Source organism: Neopelma chrysocephalum, unplaced genomic scaffold (genome assembly GCF_003984885.1).
Source record: "Neopelma chrysocephalum unplaced genomic scaffold, ASM398488v2 Primary Assembly neopelma1_122, whole genome shotgun sequence".
NCBI classification, from domain to species: Eukaryota; Metazoa; Chordata; class Aves; order Passeriformes; family Pipridae; genus Neopelma; species Neopelma chrysocephalum.
This window is the reverse complement of record NW_020897784.1, coordinates 772,373-795,667: the sequence shown is the minus strand read 5'-3', so window position 1 is coordinate 795,667 and position 23,295 is coordinate 772,373. Positions and strand designations below refer to the sequence as shown.

At 50.8% G+C, this 23,295-nt stretch overlaps 1 protein-coding gene across 1 annotated transcript in view; it reads right to left on the bottom strand.

The window, feature by feature from the left end:
• Window positions 1–23,295, bottom strand: part of LGR6 (leucine rich repeat containing G protein-coupled receptor 6) — a 132,934-nt gene that overhangs the window by 2,653 nt on the left and 106,986 nt on the right. The window contains exons 6-16 of the mRNA XM_027697743.1: window positions 22,182–22,250; window positions 20,668–20,739; window positions 19,444–19,515; window positions 18,339–18,407; window positions 17,331–17,402; window positions 14,097–14,162; window positions 11,802–11,873; window positions 10,244–10,315; window positions 9,444–9,569; window positions 6,783–6,943; window positions 1,169–1,249 (exon numbers count right to left, since the gene is read on the bottom strand). Of these exons, the coding sequence (XP_027553544.1) occupies window positions 1,169–1,249; window positions 6,783–6,943; window positions 9,444–9,569; window positions 10,244–10,315; window positions 11,802–11,873; window positions 14,097–14,162; window positions 17,331–17,402; window positions 18,339–18,407; window positions 19,444–19,515; window positions 20,668–20,739; window positions 22,182–22,250 (932 nt within the window). The remainder of the gene's footprint in view (window positions 1–1,168; window positions 1,250–6,782; window positions 6,944–9,443; window positions 9,570–10,243; window positions 10,316–11,801; window positions 11,874–14,096; window positions 14,163–17,330; window positions 17,403–18,338; window positions 18,408–19,443; window positions 19,516–20,667; window positions 20,740–22,181; window positions 22,251–23,295) is intronic.

Sequence of the window (23,295 nt, the reverse complement as noted above, 5' to 3'; positions counted from 1 at the left end):
CCACAAGTGCTGAGGGCTGGCAAGGAGAATTGTCTGCTCTCTTCTGCAGCTGCCTCTTGGCTCTCTCCCTCCCGTCCCCACACTGGGGAGCCTCTGGCATCCTCTCAGATCTAACAAGGTGCAGGGGCAGGTCAAAGTGAAATGTGAGAAACCACGAACTTATCAGAGCTCCTAAACATAAAAAAGGTCATGACTCCAGACTCACTGACACTCCTGATGTCAGTCTGGCATTTGGGCCCCTCTGCCATTACCTGCTCCTTCTCATGTACCACCCGGGATCAGGGATTTAATGGTGTGGAGATGGGTGAGGTTGCCTGGGAGGGATTGGGATGTTATAGTGAGGGGCACAGCAAAACCAAAAACAGGATGGGAGAAGTTTTAGGTGGTGCAGAGCAAACAAAATTAGAGGAAATGGAGAAGAAATCTTGCTCATCTCAAAGGGGATAAAGCTCAGAGCACCAGCACCTTCGTTCCCAGGCAGCAGGACATGCCCTCAGCTATAATCTTGTTCCTTCATGTCTCTTTTGCAACAAACTCAGTGGGACAACTGGTGAAAACTCTGTCCCTGCCAGTGTCCCACAGCTGGCTGGATGGAACCAGGCCTGTCCAGCCTCCAGCTGTGCTTGTGTAGGACCCCACTGAACCATGAACGACATAAAATCAGAAGGACAAAATCAGAGTCCCAGCCTCGTGTGCCCACTGGTGTGTTTGTGATGGGACTCAGGAGAATGTGACTGGGTGCAGTCCAGCACCTCCCTGCTCTCCCTTTCTCAGGAAAACAGAGCAAAGTACCCTACAGTCTGCAGTGCTGCAGATATGATCAGGAAATCAAGGACAAGGTCTTGTCATGCAATGTTCTGGGCTGGCTGAGACAAAGTCTAAGTCATGCAAGGGAGCAGGGACTTCTGGAGAGCCAGAGTCTGAGTGCAGCAGGTCAGTGGATGGAGGAGCTGGTGATACCTGGGATTCCTGATCAGGCATACCCTGACCTCGTCCCCTCCTCAGGGAGGGCAGCTGCATCCAGCTGGGAGAAGGAAGCTCCTCACATGTCCCCAGTTTGGCCAAAGCCTAACCAGGCTTCTGATCTGAAAGGTCGTGGGGGATCCTGGGGATTTAGAGAAGCTCAAAGGGTCCCAGCTCTGTTCAAGGGGTTTCCCTGGCTGCTCACCGGGGCTTGGTGTGCACTGAATAGTGGGGTGAAGCTTTGATTCCTCAAGGTCCAGCTGAAGGTCGTCTGCATCTAGGTCATCTGGGGAGAAAAGAACAAGAAATGGTGCTCAGAGAGGAACGAGCACCTTCAGGGTTAACTGGGCCAGGAGCTTTTCCCACTGCCTGTCCTCCACACGGACCTTCCCAGCCAGTTCCTACCCACAAGTTCAAAGTAGCTGCTGGTGTCCAGTTTGTCCCCTGCAGTCACTGCTGTAGAGGGAGAAGGTCTTGTAAACGTTGGTGGGTTGCAGAGTAGCCAACCCCTCTGTTTTTAGGTTGCTCCCAACATTTGAAGTGTAAGAGCCCCAGCTCCTAGAGCTGTGTGACTGTGGTTCCCTCCTCCCAGCAAGCGTTATTAAAAGTAAATAAATACTCCAGCTTATGTGGTTACAGAACACAAAGCCTTCAAATACATCATCTCCATGGGAGCTTTCTGGGCAGGGCTTGTCCAGTGTGTTCATCAACAGGGATTTTGGGGCTTTGTTCAGAGGAGCCATCAGCCTCTTTTTGCAGAACAAATTCTTCGTCAGCATCCACCACCACCAAACAGCTCAGCGGCAAACAGACAAGGAAACCCAACATTTATGGCTTAATTTTATATCCTGTGAATTCTTGGGACTGTGGCACCCTGTTTTAGTCATGGAGGTTCCCAGGATTTGCTGAAGGCAGACTGGTTGCCCACGGCTGCAGCCTCTGCATTCGTGGGGTTTGTGCAGCCAGACTGCAGAGCCCTGGGCCAGCACTGGCAGCTGCACCCTGAGCCAGGCTTGGGCTCACTGAGGCCCAGGCAGAGACCCCCTGACTGAAGGAGAAGCTTCTGGAAGGGAATGGGGCTGAGACCTCAGCCACGTTTTCAGTGTAGGACATCACCAAGGCAAATGGCATCTTCTCAGTCTAATCCCAGACGTGATTTTCTGCTTTGTTCCTTGTTCCTCTTCCCAAACTCCTGCTGACTGATAGCACTGGGACACAGTGAGGACAGCTGCTGTCCCGCTGCCCTGTCCCCACCCATGGCACCAGCACGGCCTTCAGCTCCCACTGGGGATCTTTGGAGGGTTTTCTGCCAGCAGGAGGAAAGGGAAAGGATGTGGTTTTCTGCTTGCTGCAGCCTGGTAGCCAGGGAGCTGGGTCTGTGGCTGTGGGATGAACTTCCCCTTGGATGAATGGACTGATGCTGGTGTGCACCTGGCAGCTCAGACGCTGGCCAGGAAGGTGAGTTTCCACAGTGCTGAAGATGCAGCTGAACTGAGTGGGGTTTACTTGTCTAATCTGTTTGGAAGTGGTGTCTCTCATGAGCTCTGCTCCCTGCCCGTGTTTGAAAATGTGACTGGGATTACTTGATTAAAGAATGATGACAAATAACGTGCTATCTTTAGTGCCTCCTGACAAGCTTTGTGGCTTTCTCGGCTTCAGGGAGCTTTGGAAAAAAAGCCATTTTTTAAAATCTGTCTGTATGAGAGTTGAAATATTACTGCTGCTTTGGAGCCTGGCAAGGAAACACTCACAGTGGGATGGAAAAATATTTCATCCTTGTATTTTATAGTCTTATAAATCTCCAGTGTCTTTTCCAGCCACAGTGCGGAGGCTGTGATGTGCAGTCACGATACCCAAATAACACAGACACAGACTTGCACTTTCTGTGCCCTGCTGAGACCCAACCCTTGGGAAAGTGTAACCTGCCCCATCCCTTTTCTCCTCAAAGGGCTGGGTTTAAGCCCAGGTTAAACATTTTCATGAAGTGAAGGAGGATCTTTTGTTTTGCCTGGACTACTGAGCCTTTTGGGAATCGCAAAGCAATCCTTAGACAGCACAGCAAGATTAAAAGTGAAAAATGTACCTCTCTGCTGGAAACTAGTATTTCTCCAGCCTGGGAACTGTGGAGAAAGGAAAATGGCTGTTGTGTCCCAGCAAGGCAGACTGCATCAGTTTGGAAGAAGCTGCTGTTTATTTGAATTTTGCTAAGGCACCTTCACTTTCTGAAGTTTTATGGAAAAAACCCACCTTGCCAGTAGTGCCCTTTTCATGGAAAACAAAGTGGCTGTACCAAAAGCAAAGTGCGAGGAAGAGGAGAAGAATTGCTGGAGAAGGGGCCTGGGTAGGTGCTTTTTTGGGACTCGAGTAGCCTTCTGAAATGACAGAAGCAGGAGAAGTGTAGCTCTAAGGATCCTCCAGGGTTTGCCAGGTGGTTGCAGAAGTTCCTCAGTAACTTTACAAGTTATTGGAGGTGCTGGGCTGGGGAAAGCAGTGTCCTTATTGCCAAGGATAACTGTCCACGTGTGCTCTCTTTTTGCTTTCCATAGCTCTGTTCCATTATTGCAAACACATGCTTGTAAGTGAATTCGCCCTTTCTACCCTCAAACCAGTGGTCCCGAAGGGAGGTGCTGGGATGGTGATGGAAGTGCCCCATGGTAGCATTTGCACTTTTCCTGCCCTCCCTCTGCAGCCAGTGTTGGGATGCCAACAGGGTTTGCTGGGGGATGTCCTGTGTGACAGGGCCCCGAGTCACCTCTGGGCTCCTGCCCAGCCACAGGGGACACACTTGGGGCAGGGAGCGTCTGTTAAACACAATTGGAATCCAAGGAGGCTAAGACAGCTGGGATTGTCCAGCCTGGAGAAGAGAAGGCTCCAGGGAGACCCTAGAGACCCTTCCAGTGCCTAAAGGAGCTCCAAGGAAGCTGGAGAGGAACTTTGGACAAGGGTCTGGAGTGACAGGACAAGGGGGAATGGCTTCCCACTAACAGAGAGCAGGATTAGAAGGGATATTGGGAAGAAATTCTTCCCTCTGGGGATGAGGGCCTGGCACAGGTTGCCCAGAGAAGCTGTGGCTGCCCCGTCCTTGGAAGTGTCCAAAGCCGGGTTGGAGGGGGCTTGGAGCAACCTGGTCTAGAGTAAGGTGTCCCTGCCCATGGCAGGGGATTGGAATGAGATGAGCTTTAAGGTCCCTTCCAACCCAAACCATTCTACAATTCTGTGCTATCCCAAGCACCAAAAATGTTGGAAATGGTACCTTAAATATCTGTTGTAACCAGGTAACAGAGTGATGAGTCACTCACTGGCCACACTACTTTGGGCCTCAGGTGGCCATTAATCAGATGTGAATGGACACATTTGGGTGGTTGTCTGGTGGGTTCCCAGGCATCTGGGGCCCTGGGAGGATGGGAGAGAGCTGAGATGGCCCTGCTCTGTGGCTGGAGTGGGATGGACCCTTGGGTGCTGGGCTTGGCTGAGGGTTGAGTGCTGGATGCAGGAGCAGGACAGGCTGCAGGAGCCACTGCCCGGCTGCTGGAGCAGGGATGTGCCACTGGGGATCCATTTCTTGTCCCTGCACGGCTGCCTGGGACAGGCTGCCTTTCACCACCCAGCTGTGAGGTTCTGTGGACTCCTTTGGGAAGGCCTGGAAGTGCTGCACCAGGCTGAGAGCACAGGGCTGGCTGGAAGCAGTGCCTGTCCCTCTCACAAGTTCTCCCAGAGCATCTGAGTGCCCTGATGAGCCTGGCTGTACATTGCCAGGACAGAGCCACGAGTTATTTTCTCTTAACTAGACCACTTTCCCTCTTGCGTGAAAGGAATGTTTGGGAGCTTTTGTCCTTTTTAATGAGGAAGTGTTACAAGGTTCATATAACCCAGCTAAATACCACCAGTGGCCATCAGAAAGGAAGAACTGGGAACAGAAATAAAGCAATGATTAATTAAGTAAAACAGCGATACCACAAACCCCCCATGACCAGGAGCAGGCACGGTTGCTGAGTGGTGTGCAGGGTCATCTGCAGAAGCTGCACATCATAGGAACATGTTCTTGTGCATGTCACACACACCTGTGTGCTTAGATATTTCAAGACAAATCCAGTGCTTTAACGTCTGAAAATGGGAGCCTTTACAAGCTGCTAATAGTCTCATCTGGCACGTCTTAGAAACAGTCAACATTCCCCTCCGGTCCCAAAAGCTCATGAACACACCATCCATGAGGATGAGACTGGCTTGGAGGCCTGGGAGCCTGTGGTAGGTTTTGGTCTGCTGACAGGGCCAGGAGAGAGCATCCTTTGGGACATCAAAGGCTTTGGTACCCAGCAAGAGCAGGTCTGTGAGCAGGGCTGTGGGCTCTGCTCACAAAACAGATCTTTTCACAGATGCTGTAATTTGCTGGGCAACCCCCCCAGCCATTTGCAGCAGGACTGTTACAGCATGGGCTGCATTAATGATGGAAAAACTGACCCTGCCGAGAAGAAATTCCTGCAGCAATGACCATGACATATGGCTCCTCTGGTCTGTCTGCCCAGTGTTGCCACCAAGTCTACCACGCTTCCCAGAGGCACATCAGGCCAGTAGGAACCACACTTGCTACCCCCTGGCTGGACTTTTTACATGTCTGAAGCCTATTCTTAGTCTGTGAAGGATCAGGGCAGGAGCAGAACACAGGGCTGGGGAGTCACTCGCTGGCTGTGTCACAAAGGGTCTGGGTCATCCTGCCCCTAACACAGAGTCCAACAGCTCTGGATCAATATCTGGCTCCACATCCAGTCCTGCCTGCTCAGGATGTGGGAGGAGACAGCAGAGCCCCTGGCTATGGCTGGGTGCTCAGAGGCTCTCCAGGGTCTCAGCCCTCTCAGACCTCAGAAATGCACTGTAGCCACTGTATTTACACAAACATATAAACAAATGCAGCATCCAAGCTGTGTCCTGAAATGCTGTTTCCACTCTCCAGCAGTTACAGAGGAAGGAAGCAAAGGGGCTCATGCTTTTCTTCACGTTATTCTGAGATTCCCTTGCAGCAGGATCACACCAGCTTTGTGCTGGAGCTGCTGCTGTGCTGTGGGGCTGTGAGTGCAGGTGTGCCTTGCACCGTCCTCTGCTGGTCTGCTGGAACTGGCTTCATGGAGGTCTGTGCAGAACTGAGCTTTGGAGCACAGAATAAATTGACTCTTGGACAGAAAGTTCTGCTCAACTCTGGAGGCCCTTCTGCCCTGCTTCAGCCAGCCCCTGTACTGAGCTCATTGTGTTCCCCAAATGTGTCCTGTTGTCATACCTAACCCTGACCTTTGCTGTAGCATGAGGGGATGTGCCCAAAAGTAGCACATACACAGGTCTCCCTACCTCCACTTCAGGTCTTTGACTTCATTCTATTACTTGGATTAATCCTGAAGCCCTTCCCCTAGATGTTGTAAAGAGAAATACGGATGTCCTGCCAAAGGCTCCACACTGCCCAAAAGTCTGATGACCAAGCCCAGAAGTTGCCCCAGGTAGCCTCAGCCACCTCCCAGTGCCTTGGGCAGCCTCCCTCCATAGCCAGCAAGGCCAAATTGGCAAATGTGTCTGTGCTGTGGAGGACTGCCAGGTCCTTTGGTTACCCTGTGAAGGTTTGGATGTGCCAGCTCAGCTTTTTTTCCCCTACAGGGTCACCAGCTGAAGCCCATTCACACCAATTGGCCACCTGCACTGGAGAAGGCTCAATCTGCCTTCCCTGGGGCAGGTGTCACTCCGTGGCTGGCAGTGGGAGCACTCCTGCAGATGCAGGACTGCATCCAAGCTCGCAGCCCTGCCCGGGGACTGATCCCTGCTCAGCCCAGTTTACTCACAGTGACTATCGGCGTGACCTGGGAACAATTCCATGGTCCTCTTGTGGGGATCCTCCTCCTCAGGACTCGTGTCTTCTGCCTCCCATTGGCTGGACACCTTGAAGAAGCTGCTGCAGCTGCCATAGGCACAGCACTGGTAGGCGTATGGGACCTCCAGGACTCTGCACGGGGGAGAGCAGAACTCAAGGGTGTGTCCCCTCCACGACCTGACTCTCCATTGCTTTGCCCTTTTTGCTCAGTTCAACATGTGACAAAGGCTGGTCTGTCTGGTGACCTTTACACTGGAGAAGGTCTGTGCTGTGGCAAAGGGCTCCATGTAGGACAGAGTGTGTGCCCAAGGCACCCCATGGTGTCTCTGCCCTGCCCCACTTTTGCTGGTTTGAGCAGGAGTACTGAAGTGGAGAATACCATTCCTAAATCAAGACATTCCTAAAAACCTGTCTGCAGTTTTCCCCAGGCTAAATTAGCCCCTCTTTCCCAAGACATGTAGAGTCTTCAATTTTTACCCCAAGGCCATGTTTTGCTGGGCATCCTTTCTTTCCTTTGAGGTGAGAAGCCTCCCAGAGGCAAGGTTCCCCTTGCTTGTTGTTGAGGCTCAGAAAAACACCTTCAAACTTCAGTTCCAGGAGCGTGGCTCCCTCCTGCCAGCTCAGGAAGGGATTTCTCAGGTCTCTCAAGTGAAACAAGTTGTTTGAATATGTCTGATTTCGACTTGAGAGTCAAACTGTTAGTTGCTAATTATAGCATGTATTACAAGGTTAATTCTAGAGCAGCTGGGCATCATCTGGACACAATACCAGGCTGTCTGTCAGCAGCTGCATTTTTGGCTTTGCTGGAAGTCAGGGAGACTGCTGATGAAGGCAAAGGGACCTCAGGTTTTCCAGACAATTAAGGTCTTCTGACAAGATCAGTAAATATGGTGAAACTCTATATTCTAAAAATATGCTTTTGTTTTATGTTCCCAAACATTTCTGCCTGAGCCCCATGAGGCTGTGGAAACTCTGTATACAAGCTTGTTTCCTGTTATAAGCTCCAAATTAGAGCCTATTATTGAAAGGTGGTAGGGAGGTGCTGATCCTCCCAGGAAGGGTAAGAATTGTTCTCAGATGATTCCTCCAGACATATGCCCCAAGAGTAAGACTACTTAATGGCAGTACCCCAAAATTTAGGGAATGTTAATGGGTCCATCGCCTGGCACGGTTCAATGAACCACTGCTGCAGGCTCAGTTTCTCTGGTACAAATCCAAACCAGCTCCACAGCTGCCAATGGAACTAGTTTAGAGGAGAAACACCCTGGAAGTGCTGAACTTGACCCACCCTGCACAAGGGACTGCCTGTTGGAGTCGGTCTGGAGAGGCCACGGAGATGCTCCGAGGGCTGGAGCCCCTCTGCTCCAAAGACAGGCTGGGAGAGCTGGGGGTGTTCACCTGGAGAAGGGAAGGCTCTGGGGAGACCTTAGAGACCCTTCCAGTGCCTAAAGGGGCTCCAAGAGAGCTGGAGAGGGACTTTGGACAAGGGTCTGGAGTGACAGGACAAGGGGGAATGGCTTCACATTAACAGAGGGCAGGGTTATTGGGAATATTGGGAAGAAATTCTTGGCTGGGAGGGTGGTGAGGTTGTCCAGAGAAGCTGTGGCTGCCCCATCCCTGGATGTGTCCAAGGCCAGGTTGGACAGGGCTTGGAGCAACCTGGGCTAGTGGAAGGTGTCCCTGCTCATGAGAAGGGGTTGGAATGAGATGAGCTTTAATGTTTTGTTTCAACCCAGATCATTCTGTGATTCTATGATCTTGGGTGTAGAAAACCCTCCAAAAACTTCTGGAATCCCCTGCCATTTGGAAACCAGTCAATGCAGTACATCCCAGCTATGATGAGCCAAAAAAGTCAGAAGAGAAAGCCCTTCAGACACCACTGCTGAGGTGGACTGATGTGAGAGCTCCATACTTTTCCTCAGAGCTGAGGTATTAATCCCAGTGTTGGTGCAGTGGCCCATGGTCCCAGCACTAGGGGTCTAAACTGGAGAAAATCCAGCCTTGGGAACTCATACTGGATGAGTGGGAGCATCTGCTCATGCATACTTGGCTTGAAGGGAACTCCCCATGAGACCCAAGGAACAGATGACTTTGCCTGAGGGGAATTCGTGTTCTTTGGGCCATGGACACCTCAGCTTGAGGGCAGGTGCCAGGCTGAGACCCACCTGTAAAGGAGGGTGAGGAGAGCCTGAGCCTGCAGCACAGCACTGTGCTCCGAGCCTTTCACAGCCTCATCTTGCTCAGTTTGACCCCTCCAGGCTCCTCATTAATCCATAGCAGACAAGACACGGCCACACAAACAGAGTTTACAGAAGGAAACCTGGATGTCATTAGCTAGGACTGCTTCTGGGAATGTTTTCCATTGAGAGGAGCCCTGAGCTGGGCTCGCTGCATGCTTGTGTGTGTGTGTGTGTGTTTGGGGTGGGGGTGATGGGCCAGGGAACACAGCACCACTCTCCTGTGGAAGCTGTTAAAAATGAGATGCATTAGCAGCAGATGAAGCTTCCTCTACCCATTGGCCTGGAAGGATGGAGGAAGCATGAGAGAGGCAAGGAGAGCAGGAGGCTGAGTGCTTTAGGCAAATACAGGCTGTGCTGAGTGCCACAAGTGAAAGAGCCAACACCCCAAGTACCTCATTTTGGGGAAGCTCTCCTTGGTGAAGGGCTCAGAGAGAGCTGGGTTGCCTTGGAGCTTCAGATGGGTCAGTCCAGCCAAGCCATCCAGAGGCAGCGTGACCAGCTGGTTGTCAGTTAAGTCCCTGGTGAAGGGAAAGCAGAGAGGGAGACCATGGTCAGGGTTCTGCTGCCAGTGGTACCTCAGCCAAACCCTCAGCTGCCTGTCTCGATTGCTCCCTCAGTGTGATGCTGAGATGGGGCTGGGTGCTGCATGGGAGCCAGAAACCTCTGGAGATAAACAGATTGAGATTGCAATCCCTGGGAGAATGAGAGGGTGGGATTAGTGCCCGTGCTGAAAGCTCTGCCTGGTATCTTCATCCCTGTACACATACCTGCCTCCATAATAGGTTGGGTATAACTGCAGATCCCAGCCCATAAAATACCCAAAGTCTTAGTGAGGGGGCTGAGGACCCTCCAGAGCCAGTGCAGATGTTCTGCAGTGACTCTTGCTGAAACAGTCCATCATGCTGATCTTCCATAAAGACATCTAAAGCAGGTATGAAAGCATTAGGAAATGGAAGTTTAAGTGTTCAGGGTGAGAGCAGCTTAAAGATGGCCCCTCCTGCACTTCATCATCCCTTTGGTATTGATAGGAAACCTTGGGATTTGGTCTGCCCACATCAGTGCTGAGACATGCACCTCAGCACATCAGCCTTCCAGCAGATAAATCCCAGGGACTTGCCCAGGGAGTCATTCTGAGGTCCTCAGACACCTCCCATCCATGGACCACTGTGAAAGAAATATCCCTGCGACTTACAACTTGGTGAGGGAGTGCAGGGTCACAAAGGCCTCCGGGTGAATAAACTGGATGTGATTCCAACTCAGGTCTCTGCAAGGCAAGGACACACCAGTAAATAGGGGGCAGAGCAGGGCAGTGAAGCTGCTGACACCAGCCTGGCCAAGGGGCTCAATGGGATCAAATGTGGGATCTTGTAGCCCCTTGGTCAGCAGCAAGTTCTGTCCCATTGCAGCTCCCTGGAGACAAGAATGTTTGGGTTTGCAAGAGCACAAGAGTTTGCCTTGCAGGAGCTCCTCCACTGAGACCAATGGGAAAGGTTCTTCTTTCTGGGTTCATTTTCTATAAATTTGGGGATTTTATGCTGACATGCTAAACCTCAGAGCAGTAGACAGGTCATGCCTTAGTGCCAGACCATCCCCAATACAGTCCCAGTGCTGGGTGTAGCAAGCACAGATAGGGCCAGGGCTGTGTGGAAGGTGAACCAAGATGATTTTAGAATGTCTCCTGCCATGTTTGGATTCACTGAGTGCCATTAATAAGCTCTGCTTTCATCCCAGTGACTGGGCTCTGCTCCCTCTGTCATCAGGGAGAGGAACCAGCATATCAGGATACATTTCTTCTCCTAAGGCTGACTACATGAGCAATCTCCTACCATATATTCATCTCTCCTGCTCTAGGGGAGTCAGGGGTACCTGCTCAAATGTGTGGGAAGTCGGGTGAGATGAATCCTTCTCACAGGGACCAGAATGTACCCAAAAGTCATGGCTGACCTTGCATGCTCAGCTGTGTGTGTGTGACTGTAGGGTGGCAGCAGAATGCTCGTGTTTCCATGTATGTCTGCACTGTCACACATAACATGTAAGTGTTCCTGTGCAGTTGTAAACACGGTGTACGTGACACTCGTGGGATCCTTGGAATGCTGGGCTATTAAATGACACACGGATTGCTGCACCATGGGAAAAGCTTTCATGTGATTTTAGTTCACTTCCTAACAGAACATCAAACAAAGACCATCAGGGCTCTTTCCAGATGTCACAGGGACAACAGTGCCCTGCAGGGCCTCACTAGCTGTCAAAGGTGCCAAGCACTTAGGAGGGCACTCTCTGTGTATGATGTGCATGCTTGGGTGCACTTAGTACATCGAACATGAGCTTGTGGGGAGGAAGTCTCAAACCAAATGGGATGCTCTGCATGGATGTTGCAGGACTGCATGGCCCAGGATCAGCCTGTGTATGGCAAGGGGGGCAGGAGCTCAGGTGGTAAATCCCTGACACGAGTCCCTGGCTGAATTTAGGAGGCATGTCCACAGTGTGGGCTGTGCTGTGCCAGAGCTGCAGCGTGTGGTGTGTGGGCAGGGAATGAGGGGAGTCACAGCAGGGTCTGCAGGCACAGGGGAAGCCAGAAGGGTGGTTTGTGCCCTCTTCTTTTCTAAAGGGGAGCAGCAGAGGGACTCGATAGCAAAGCCTCCCAGCAGAGACAGAGGGAGCAGGGTTGGAACTCCCCACAGCCTGCTGGGGTTCACGGTTCCCCTTCCCCTGGCAAGACTCCAGCCAGTCCCCTGCCAGACAATACTTGCATGGAGCGCAGGGCCATCAGCTGCACAAAGGTGTCTGCTCTGATCTCGTGGATCCTGTTGTGCTGGAGACCACTGGAAAAACAGAAACTGGTTTGAGAAGACAGCTGAAGGCAGCGTTCCTACTTTGTAGGGATCTTTGTCCCAGTGCAGCAGATGCAGATTGTCACAGTGGAAGTTGTTATTTGCACTTGGGAGACCTACTCTTATTTTAAGAGTTAAATGGGATGAGTAGCAAACCATCTCAGAGCCATTCTCTCATACAGGCAGCTCCAGGGCTCAGGCAGCCTCTGCTTTTGATGCCATCATGGCTCAGCAAAGCACTGTTGATGTGCAGTGATAAAGGTGCCCTGTTATCTCCAAAGACATGCTGGCTTCCCGCTCTGCTCTGCCCTAAGGCTGCAAACTGCTTCATCCAGAGCAAAAGTGGAGAGCTTGGAGCCAGTGAACAGCAACGAGCTCTGTGTGACCCTTCAGGAAGGACCACGTGGTGCTGCCCTTTGCCTTCGTGAGGGTGAAGGGGGTTTGTGGGCTGAAGGCATCTCAGTGTTGCATGAAGAAAAATCCCAATGTCTTGTTGAACCCACCATCCATATCTACACACGAAGTGCCTCAGCCCTCCACATCTCCTCTCCAGCAGCCTCCTGCACCCCCTGGGGAAGGGGAAGGAGCAGGGTGGGGGCTCACACAGACTTTGCTGACTGACCTACACACTTCCCACATCCCCAAGAGACATCTAGAATTCTCCAACCATGCACCCCGCGGGAAACATTCTGTGTTTCAGTTTTCCCTAGTGTGGAACAATGATGAATAATTATTAAGATTCCTACAAGGTGCCCATCATGAATTCCCAGACCTGTGGAATTAGTGTCCCCATCTGTGATCTTCTACAAGGGGAGATGGCCACTGCCTAGTGCTCTACCTACAGCAGCTCCCCTGGGCATTTTTCGGGTAGTTAACTTGCCTTTAGACTCAGAAATAACCTTGACTTATCTCACACAGGGACCTGCATACGGTGGCTGTAATATCTCAGCTGGTATTTGGCCACATGTTCCTGTTCCAAAGGTGGGCACTTGAGGCTCTCCTACCTGCTCTGCTGCTGGTCCCTTGGTGCCCCACACAGCCAGGTTGGCATCGCTCCTACCTCTAGCTAAGGTTTCAGCCGGGGGCCACTGGAAACTCTGGGCACAAATTTGGGGGTCACTGAGTGGGAGAGGTGGAGTTTGGGCAGAAGGGGTACTGGAACAAGGTACAGAAAAATAATTTAGGGATGTTAAGCTGTGAGGGATCACCTGTGTGGTGCAGGTAAAAACCTGCACACTGGCAGTTACAGCAGAGCAAAGGCACACCTGAGTTGTTTGTGTGCCAGGCTGTACCACCACCCACCATCAGACTTGTTTCCAATGTATTTCCCAGCGGGAATGTTGATGCCTGGTGGGGGTGGGGCTTACAGGACAATAATTTCGGGGTTAAGGGACCAAATACTAATTTGCAAGAAAATATTAATTTAAAGCATAATCTGTCTGAGTTCAGCAGCCTGAAAGAGATTTATTGTGATTTTATATTATTGTCAAGTCTGAATTTGGCATATTGTAACGTTTTGTAAGAAGAAATTTTAGCAGAATGCATGAAACTACAGGTTTGGAATTCTGAACATTTGTCTTTTTTTTGTTGGACTTCCTATTTTTCCCAAACATTTTCCTGGGGGTACTTTAGATAAAAATATGTCCAGCTCTATCTCTGTCCTCACAGCTCCCATAAAAGGCAGCAGGGTCTGTGTAACAGACCCATTTTCATGTGATTTCACACAGTGCCCTAATATCCAGTTTGCTAAGGCTGGATGAGCTGGTCTGGCCATCCAGGCTGGGATGCTGCAGGGTCAGTCTCTCCTGTGTTTTTTTTTAAATGGAGATTCTGCTCCCACACATCTATTTTTCCAGGTTGCAGAAGATATTTATAGTAGAGATAAACCCCATTCTTGATTAGCTCTTAGTGGGACTGAAGTCAATGAAGTGAATTCTGTGCTGTCGGATCCTTCTTCTGTTTGCTGTGGCTGGAACCTCTGAAAGCACCTGAGTGAATTAAGCTCCTATGCACAGGGAACATATTTTCATTCTGTATTTGCACAGGGGAAAAGAGTGGAGCTCTGGTCTGTTTGCAGTCCAAACAGTGAGTTATAATGCCCAGCTTTCCCAGTGCTTAGTGAAGGTTGATTTTTGTGTGTGGGAACTGCCTCTCTCCTCAAAACAGCCCTTTTGCCCCAGAGCGTGGTGCAAGCGAGGACGTCTCTGTACTCACAGCTCCTCCAGCCGCTGGCACTGGTGGAAACTGGGCAGCTCTTCAATTTGGTTGTGTGACAGCTCTCTGCAGGGAAAGGACAGTACAGGAATGTTAGGAATCAAAAGCCAGTGCCCCTGAACCCTCCCTTGGAAAGCAGGTACTGTTGGAGGGTGGGATGACTTCATTCTGCACAGCTGCAGAGCACTGCAACCCCAGGTGAGGGGAATCTCCACTTTTGGGCAAGCCCAGGTGAGGGGAATCTCCACTTTTGGGCAAGCCCAGGTGAGGGGGATCTCCACTCTGCACACACCTGGTGCTGGCTCTGAGTGTCTCTGTGCAAGGCAAGGGTTGCCCCGTGGTTTCCCCACCCGTCCAGCCCCAGCCCAGCTCCCTCCAGCCCAGGCTGTGGACAGATGGAGCTGCCTGTACAGCCAGGGTGGGCTTGTCCTCCCCAGCCCCAAGTCAGCTGTGAAACCCAACTGTGCCACTTGCTGCCATGCACAGCCCCGCTTTCTGTGGACAAAGAAGAGGGAGATTTGTGCCAGAGCTCCTGTCCTGCTGCTGTGGATGGAAGCTCACAGAAGCTGCAGATGTGCCTGCAGAGCCAGGGAGGTTTTGGCCAGCCAGCTGCTCAACTCCCTCCTGGCATCCAAACCAACTGTCTGCTCCCCCTTCAACCTTTCCTGGCTTTCTCCCAAGGCTACAGAAGGGGCTGTGGCATTGGCAGGGATTTGATTCAGGCCATTACAGACTGTGAAAACCTCTGGTCCCTTGGTCCCTATTCTTTTAAGTGCTGTCAGTTGAAAGTAGTTCCCAGCAAACTCCTCTCCCGCTGGTTCATGGACAAGTGTCACATCAGCATCCAGAGTAGAGTGACTTGATAGTCAGAGGAAAACCCATCCTGACATAACTTAATGAGAATTTATTGAAGCTGAAACAGGCTGGGCAAAGAATAATGTTTAAACCCAGCTCTTTCCCCCACCAGCAGAGACTGGATTTGTGGTTGTTCAAGGGAAATTTGCCCCAGGGTAAAGTTTTGTATGTGGCTTCTCTGCCGACTTTCCAAACTTGGTTTCCATCTTTCTGCCAATAAGTTGCTGCTAAAATATTTCAATTATTTTTTTTTTTTTTTGCCAACCCCCTCACCACCAGTTTTCCATGGTGGAGAGGAGGAGGGAGGGAAAAGCAAACAAAAGGTTTGTGCTTGGCTCTGGAGGCTTCACCTGGTGTGAAGAAAGGGCCTCAGCATCAGTCACTTTTCCCTGGTCCCTGTGTCAATACATTAGGCTTGACAGGGCTGTGGCTTAGCTAACAGTGCTGGGGGGAGAACCAGCCCCAGGAGTTATTTCTGGTTCCTCCAGAGTGAGGGTAACCAGATGAAGCCCAGTATGTACGAGCAGAGCAGCCTCAGTCACTGAGGCTCTGTTGGGGACATACCAGGAGGGAGGTGCTGATGGCATCAAGGGACTTCAGCTCTGCTCAGGGGAGTTTCACCTATTTCTGCTTGAGAAGAAAGACAAATCCTCCAGAGCTCAAAGAGTGTTTGGACAATGCTCTGAGGCACAGGGTGGGATTGTTGGAGTGTCCTGTGCAGGGCCAGGAGTTGGACTCCATAATCCTTGTCGGTTCCTTCTGGCTCAGGATATTCCATGATTCTCTGAAATCTGTGCCCTGAGCAGAAGCTCTGGATGAAAGCAGCAGGATGGTGTTGGGCTGATGACAGAGGCAGCCCTGCCTGTGCTTGCTGGGTTCATTGCCCACCCTCTACCCCTACTCCTAGAGCCCCCACGCAGGATCTCTGCAGAGAATCCACACCGTGGTGGGAGGGCAGAAATGCAGCATTGACTGTGTCGCCTGTGACCAGATGTGTCACAGTTGTAACATCAACCTGACAGACTGTCAAGGGGCTGGCACAGCACCACTGGGTCTGTGGGGACAGGAGACCAACACATTTCAAAGGCAAGAGAGATGTAAACACACACAAACATTGGTCCACATACTCTCTCTCAAAACTCTGGAAGCAATGCAATTAACGTCAGGAAAGTTCACTAGGGAAGAGGAACAAGGAACAAGGTGGGGTGTCCCAATAAAACTCTCCCACATGGAGCAGGCAGCCACAAAGAACAGGCTCTGCTGTGAGGGTTTACAGTCTGATAACTTGCAAACATAAACAGAGGTTTGGGACTAAACAGCCTGGGCCAGTCCAAAGGCTGTGCAAGTTATCCATCAAATTGGTCCAGGTGTCTAAAGATGAGAGATCTTCCCTACAAGGACAGCTGGAGCCAAAAGGCTGTAATCTCCTAAGTTACAAATTGTGTTCTTTTATTTTTATGTTTTACTCTTGTTTCCAATTTCTGTGATCAAGAATTCACTCCTGTTGCTTTCCTGGAACAAACTTGGTTTTTTTTCAGCTTGCTTGTATAAAGACTCATGAAAGGCAAGCCTCCTGTTGCCCTAAGGCTGCAAACTTGTATAAATCTGGCTCATGACTCATTTCCTGAGGATGTCTTTGACTGCAGACAAAGTTGGGGATCTCAGGAACCAGGGGTGTGATTCCTGGGAATCACATCACAGTCTTTCTGAGATGTTGATTTCATCAGGTACCAAGTTAAAGAAGAAAGCACGGCCCCCTCTCAGCATCATTCAGTGCCCAGCTAAGCAGGCAGAGCCAAGGACACGGGGAGACTCTGAGCAAAACCCTGATCAGGCTCTGCTGCACCACGTGAGGAGATATGACCTTCTGGCCTTCCAGGTCTCCATCAGGTCAGACTTGATCCCTCACAGGATGTGAACAGGATCCTTCCTCCAGATGATGGCACTTGCTGGAGCTCCAACTGCAATAAGCCAGTGCTGGGGCAGAGGGTTGTGTAAATGTGATGTCCCCTGGGTTTGGGGCTAAGAGCTTCGGCATAGCTGGGAGCTCTGAAATGCTGCAGCCATTCTCACCCACCTCCCTTTGCACCCCCTCTGCCCTCCTTGCATGGGACAGACAGTCCCCACTGGTGCAGAGCAAGGGGGATGTGCCTGATTGCAGCCCTGGGACCAGAGCATCATGCTGGGATGAAACAGCAAGTTCAAGAACAAGAACGAGCTCAAGGCAGTGCCTAAGAAGGTGGTGATTTCTGCATGGAAAAGATAATGGGAACAAGAACTACAGGGTGGTCTTTCATAAATTGTCCTCTCCCTGATCTAGACCAGTTCCTGATGGCATTTTTCTAAGGACCAGGCAGAATAGAGACACAGGTTACTCACAGGATTCGGAGGCTGGGCAGCTGCTGGCACATCCCTCTGGGAAGGAAATGGATGCCTGCCCGGGTCAAGGTCCTAGAGGGGTGGAGGAGAGAGAAGAAATGGTGTTGCTGAGAGCCAGCACACAGACTCTGTGACCCACAAGCCCAGCCACCAGTCTCAAATAGTGGCAGGAGAGACAATATCAATGGGGCAATGAAAGGCCTGGAGAGGATAAAAAACTGGCTGGCAGTTTTGGAAACAGGCCCTGCTGCTGGACCTGGCAAAGGTGAATGTGCCTCTAGGAAGTTCTGGGATGCTGCTGAATACTGAATTAACAGCTGTCCTTGGACGTGCTGAGGGCAGATGGCAGTGCCCTCTGTGGCACGCTCTGCCATCCCAGTTCCCCATTGTCCAGAGTGGTGATCTGCCTGGAGCCAGGACTGCCTCAGAAACCTGTGTGTAGGGGATGGATGGTGTGTCCCTGAGACAAGGCATGGCCAGGTCATACCCTGAGCTGGGGTGGTCCCATTTTGGGCACTGCGTGGGGACCAGTGCCCTAGGGAGGGGCCTCCAAGTGTCCACCAAGTCCCTGCTCTCCAGAGCTTGATGGGGTAAGGAGGGGACCAGAATGGTTGCAGGAGCCCCAGCCTGGGTGGCAGATACTTCCTGCCCTGCTCTGCAGTGCTGGCCCCAGTATGGGCAGAGACACTGGGTCTCAGCAGACCATGCTGAAGCACTGCCCTCAGAGGCTCATTCCTTCACAGGTACAGGAGGGAAGGAAGAAAAAAAAAAAAACAACAAAAAAAAGATTGGAGCACACTCAAGAGTACTGAGAGAGCAACTCACGGAGAGGAAAGCTGCGTTCAGGAGCCACAGGGGTGAAACGAAGCAGAAGGGTGAGTGACCAGGGAGAGGCAGAGCTGAATACTGCACAGCACTGTGAAAGTTGTCCTCACTGAAACAGCCTGGACCGCCTTGAAGGAGGAAGAGCACAGCTAGCAGGGTAAAAGGGAGAGAGGTGCCACTCACAAAACTTCTAGGCTGGTGGTGCCTTTAAGGTCCGGGAATTCTCTGATGTCCGTTGCACCATTGAGTGACCTGCAGAGAAACGCAGGGGGAGTGAGGTGGGCAGAGGACCTGGAGGCAAATGCAGCTGCCCAAGGTGCCAGACCCATCAGCCATGGCAGCAAATCTGCTTCCTCACACCCAGATGTGGCAATTCGAGGCCCAGATCCAGCGTGTCCCTGAGCAGACGCCTCGCGCAGTGCAGGCGCAGTGAGATGGAGCTGGGCACTTCTATGCAAGGAGACTTGGTAAGCTCAGAGCCTCTCCCAGCCACTGACATTCTTGGCACGATCTCTACCCAAATTAAATAAAACCCTCAAACAATTACTATGGGGAATGTAAGCAGGGCATCCCACCCAACCCTCCCCGGGTCTGTGCATTTGGATCTAAAGAATGCAGGGCTATTTGAATGATTGATTTTATTTGCCTGCGTGTGTGAGTGTTCCTGCAGCGAGAGGCTGGGTGAGGTTTATAAATAGAGATTTTGAGGTTGCCTCTGCCTCAGTATTTAGTGCTGTGCCACAACAGGTTGGCTGAAAAGCCAACGTGGAGCAACTGTTTTGGTGTGGGTGGTGCCCACCCCATGGTGGTGGCCCTGGACCAGGCTTAAGGTCAAACATGTGAAGGAAGCTCTGTCACTGCTGGCTGCCCAGTGTTCCTCCACTCCTCTATCTTGTGGATGAAGGCAGATGCATTCAGTGTCCTTCTGTTTGGGAAACTACACAACAGTAGCAGAAGTTGTGGTACTTGTGTGTGAGGTCTTTGCTGGTCCTGAGGCACCTGAGGAGACCTTAGAAGGCTCCAGTGCCTGTCAGCTGGCTGGGCAGGAGGAATTAATTTCTGCTTCCAAAATACCCTTTTCAAATTTATTCTTCCTCAGAAGAAAACATCTGCAGTGTCTACTCCTTGGATCATCACCTTTGGGGCTGGCCAACAGAGTGGCTTCATGGTCCTTTATTGACACAGAGGCTCTTGGGAACAGGAAGAGAGGAGGCCCCAAAGATGCCCAATCCAACAAGGTTGGAGCTTGGATGTGTTACATCTTTGAAGATGTGCCTGGTGAACTTACAGAGTGTGGAGCTTTGGCAAGTACTGGAAAGCAGACTGTCCAACAAACTGGATGGGATTGTCATAAAAATGGCTGCAATGGGAAAGAGGAACCAGTCAGAGTCTGCTGCACACAAAGAGAAGATGCTATTACAGGTCAAGAGCCTCGAAGCTGCCAGCAGTAAGCTATGCAGGAGGTGCTGTGAGGAAGCCTTGTTCCCAGATCACCCCAGGCTCTCCCACTGGCCTGTTTTGGCTGGACATTGGTACAGTTGAGGTCTCCTGCTGCTCTGAATGAGCCCTTTGGGGTTCTGCTGAACCAGGCAGGCTAGAAAGATGTAAAGCCCTCCTTCAACCCTGCTGGAAAACACCTTGCACTGGAGGACACCTCTTCTGACCACACATACCCACAGCACCAGCACCTTCCCTACTTGTTGCAGTCACTGGAGAGAAGTGAGCTCTCCTAGTACCCAATGAGTTTTGAGAGGAGTTGAGTTGCCTCCTACAAGAAACACTTCCCCCCACTGACTGAGAAAGACTTTAAATGGGCAGATCCAACGGAGAGATGAATATTCTGGATGTGTGTGCCCCCATTGTTACTCTGGGGATGTGCCCAAGGGAGATGGGGATGAGGCTGGTTGTTTTGACTGGAGCAGTGACTATTTTCACCCAGTGTCACCATGGCTTTCTTTCCAGGTGTTGTTATTTCTGTAATTTAAGTCCAGATTGCACAAGCAGAGCTTTTGTCACTTGCCATAATTTCCAATATCCGTGTGGTTCAGAGAAGAATTACCCAAAAATCACTACCTGTGTCTGGGAAACGAGCTGACAACTGGGTGTATATATCTGTAGAACTTTGTGTCCACAGGTCTGGGCAGACACACAATGATCTGGTGTCCCAGCTCCCTGACACATGTAGTTGCTGCTGTAGCTGGCCAGCAGCTTTTCTAAACACAAGGAATAAACACCAGCAGATGTCCTCCAGGGCTTAGAAGGTTTCCACGCAGAGCACCCATATTTTGTTCCTTCATTGCTGCAGCAAAGTTCAGCTGCAGGGAAAGGAGAACTCACACAATAACCTGGGGTGTAGCTGAGAAGGAGATATTGCAGCTTGTGCTGCCCCACGGATAACAAATGTCAGATTGTGGTCATGCTGACCACTGTCAGAAATCCCAACCAAAGATATCAGGAAATGTCCCTTTCTGGGTAATATAAAGATGTAGGAAACATTATTTAATTTTCTTACATTGTTTGGAGGAGGGGATTCCCAACAAATGCGTTCTCTGGAATAGCTTTGATGTTGTTGTTATGAAAACCTCTGGTGGGAGAAAAAATATCTTGTTATTAATTAATTAAATTAACCTTCTTTCCTCAACACTTTTAAAGCCAGAGAGCCTTCAAAAAACCACACAAAATAGAAGGTGTAGGCTCTGTCCCAGCTGTAGCATCATCCCAGCAGGTGAACAAGGTCTGTGGTTTGGCAGGACAAAGCCACATTTACTCTGCTTATAGTTGGGTGCTCCATATGTGACTCCACAGAACCCACCAAGACTTAGGGTTTAACACTTTACAGGTCAGGAAACAGGAGCAAACCAAGTGCAAAATTTTCTACCCCCCAGGAATGCTAATTTTTATGGATGGTCTCCACTGCAGCTCCACAGCTGCCAACCAGAGTGCAGCAGGGATTATCAGCCCTTGTGACTTCAAAGGATTTGTAGCTCTAGCTGGGATATTTTTGGTTGAGCTTGGGAATATTGCCATCAGCAAACTTTTGCAGTGGAAGACAGCTCTGGGGCCACAGTGTGACCTCCTGTACACCAAAGGCAGCCACAGGTGTCTGTGTCTGGGGCTAAGACCAGGCTCTGGGTGATGCCCAGCTTGTTTAATCCCACAGGAGTCTGAGTAGATGAATAGTTGATGACTGTTTGAAATTTGCCTCTTCTTTAGTGATGGCCATTTCAAAAGCCCTCTCAAAGTGGCTTAGGGACCTTATCTCATTTTAAAGGTGAGAATAACGATGATATCTGGGCTGAACAGGGAAATCTTGTGAGAATTCTTCCAGTAAAGAAAAAAGTAGTGTCAGATTTTTACTCCAAGAGTGCCAGAAACATAACAGCAGCTGCTTTTGTCCCACCCCCACCTGGCACCAGTGTGATGCAGGAGCTGTGGATCCACATCAACCTGACCCCACCTTGGGGCTTCTACCTTCGTTTTGGGATGTTTTCTCATTTTCAGTGTCTCCCAGGCTGACTAGTTAGAGGAAGGAGAGCTATCCACCAAAAAGGTCATAAACTTTCGTAATTCCCTATTATAAATTTATCCTAAGGGAGTTAAAACAGTTTCTGCACATCAGAGGAGGTGGTACAGGGCCTGCAGAAGCTCTGCCCTCACAATAACACGGATAACTCCAGTTTGTGGTCCCAAGCTGGGGAATGGACACCAGAAGTAGCCAGAGAACAGATGGAATTTGAGTCCTCAGATGCCAGAGGAGAGTGAAGAGCTGCAGGAGGAACCAGCTCCAAGGCTGACAGGGATCTCCCACTCTCCTCCACCAGCCATGGTGTGAGGGCTGATGGGGACGTGATCAGAGCTGATGGAAATCGAGGGGATAAACTGCTTTGATGTGCATGGTGGAGAGGGCTGTGAAGGAAAAGAAAAGCTTGGACTGAGTGCTGTCCTCAAGCCAGAGCACACATGATGCTTTATTGGTCACCCTCCATGGGGGAATGGTTTTGAAAAGGAATAAATAGGAAATCTCACAGCTCCTGCAGTCGGCCCAGTGTCCTGATAGCCCCGGGGAATTCCAGCAGCTCATTGTAGTTTAGATCCCTGAAAGACACAGAAGGGAAAAACATTCATTGACGCTGCTGCAGGAACTCAGCCGTGTGTATCTGTGCTGTGAAGCCACGGAAACTTGGGCATTAAGCATGAGAGACAGGCTTTTCCTACTGTGCTGATCCAGCCACTGCCTGGAAACGCAATCTCACGTTCCTGCAGCAGGAATATTCTCTGCCTGCCAGGCAAAAGTCAGTCCAAGCCGTGGCTGCTGCAGTTGGGACTCTTTTCCCCCATGTCCCCCCTATGCCCAGCGTGGGGCAGTGCTGCTGCTTCACATCTCCAGAGTGCCCTGTCCCCTTCTGCCAGGAGCTCACCCCCGGGGGCTTTGGCTCTGGGTAATTTTTCACGCCTTTCCAGGTCAAAGTGGGATTCTCTGAAGGACAAGAAACACAACAGCAACTTCAGCTGTGTGAGCCCCATAAAGGGCTTCTCTGTGCCCCCCCTCCCAGTGGTGCAGAGGGGATCAGGAGACTATTCCCTCAGTGCTTGTCCTGGGGACACGACTGGATCTCCCTGCCCCTGGGACATGCTGTGACTGGCACTAGTAGGAAGAGTGGGCTGTGGGAAGACAGGTCTTCTTCTGATGGTTGGGATCAACCCCACATTGGAGTCTGTGAGCCAAAGCTGGAAGGGATGTGCAGGAGGTACTGACACTGTTGAGTGTTAAGTCTTATTTGCCATATATTAAATTAAGTAAAATATAATATGTTGGTTGTAATGACAAGTGTAGAGTTTACCTGCCCTGACCTGGCAACCAGAAGGGACATCTGAGTCTGAATGAAACCTCATGGGCTGTATTTGTTCTCCAAGAATGGGTTTCACCTCAGGAAAAGGATTTATTTGAGCTATGGGGCACTGCTGGCAACCTGAGAGCAGCAGCCCTCTGGAAGCACCAATCCTGCTGCTGGCCCATGGAGACCGACTGGGCTTTGGATGTCCAGCACTTCTCCTCTAGCATGCCCAGTGCTCTCCTTGGAAGGCAATTCCAGCTGCCACAGTAACATTTGACCCTGTCCTGGCCATCCCACTTACCAAC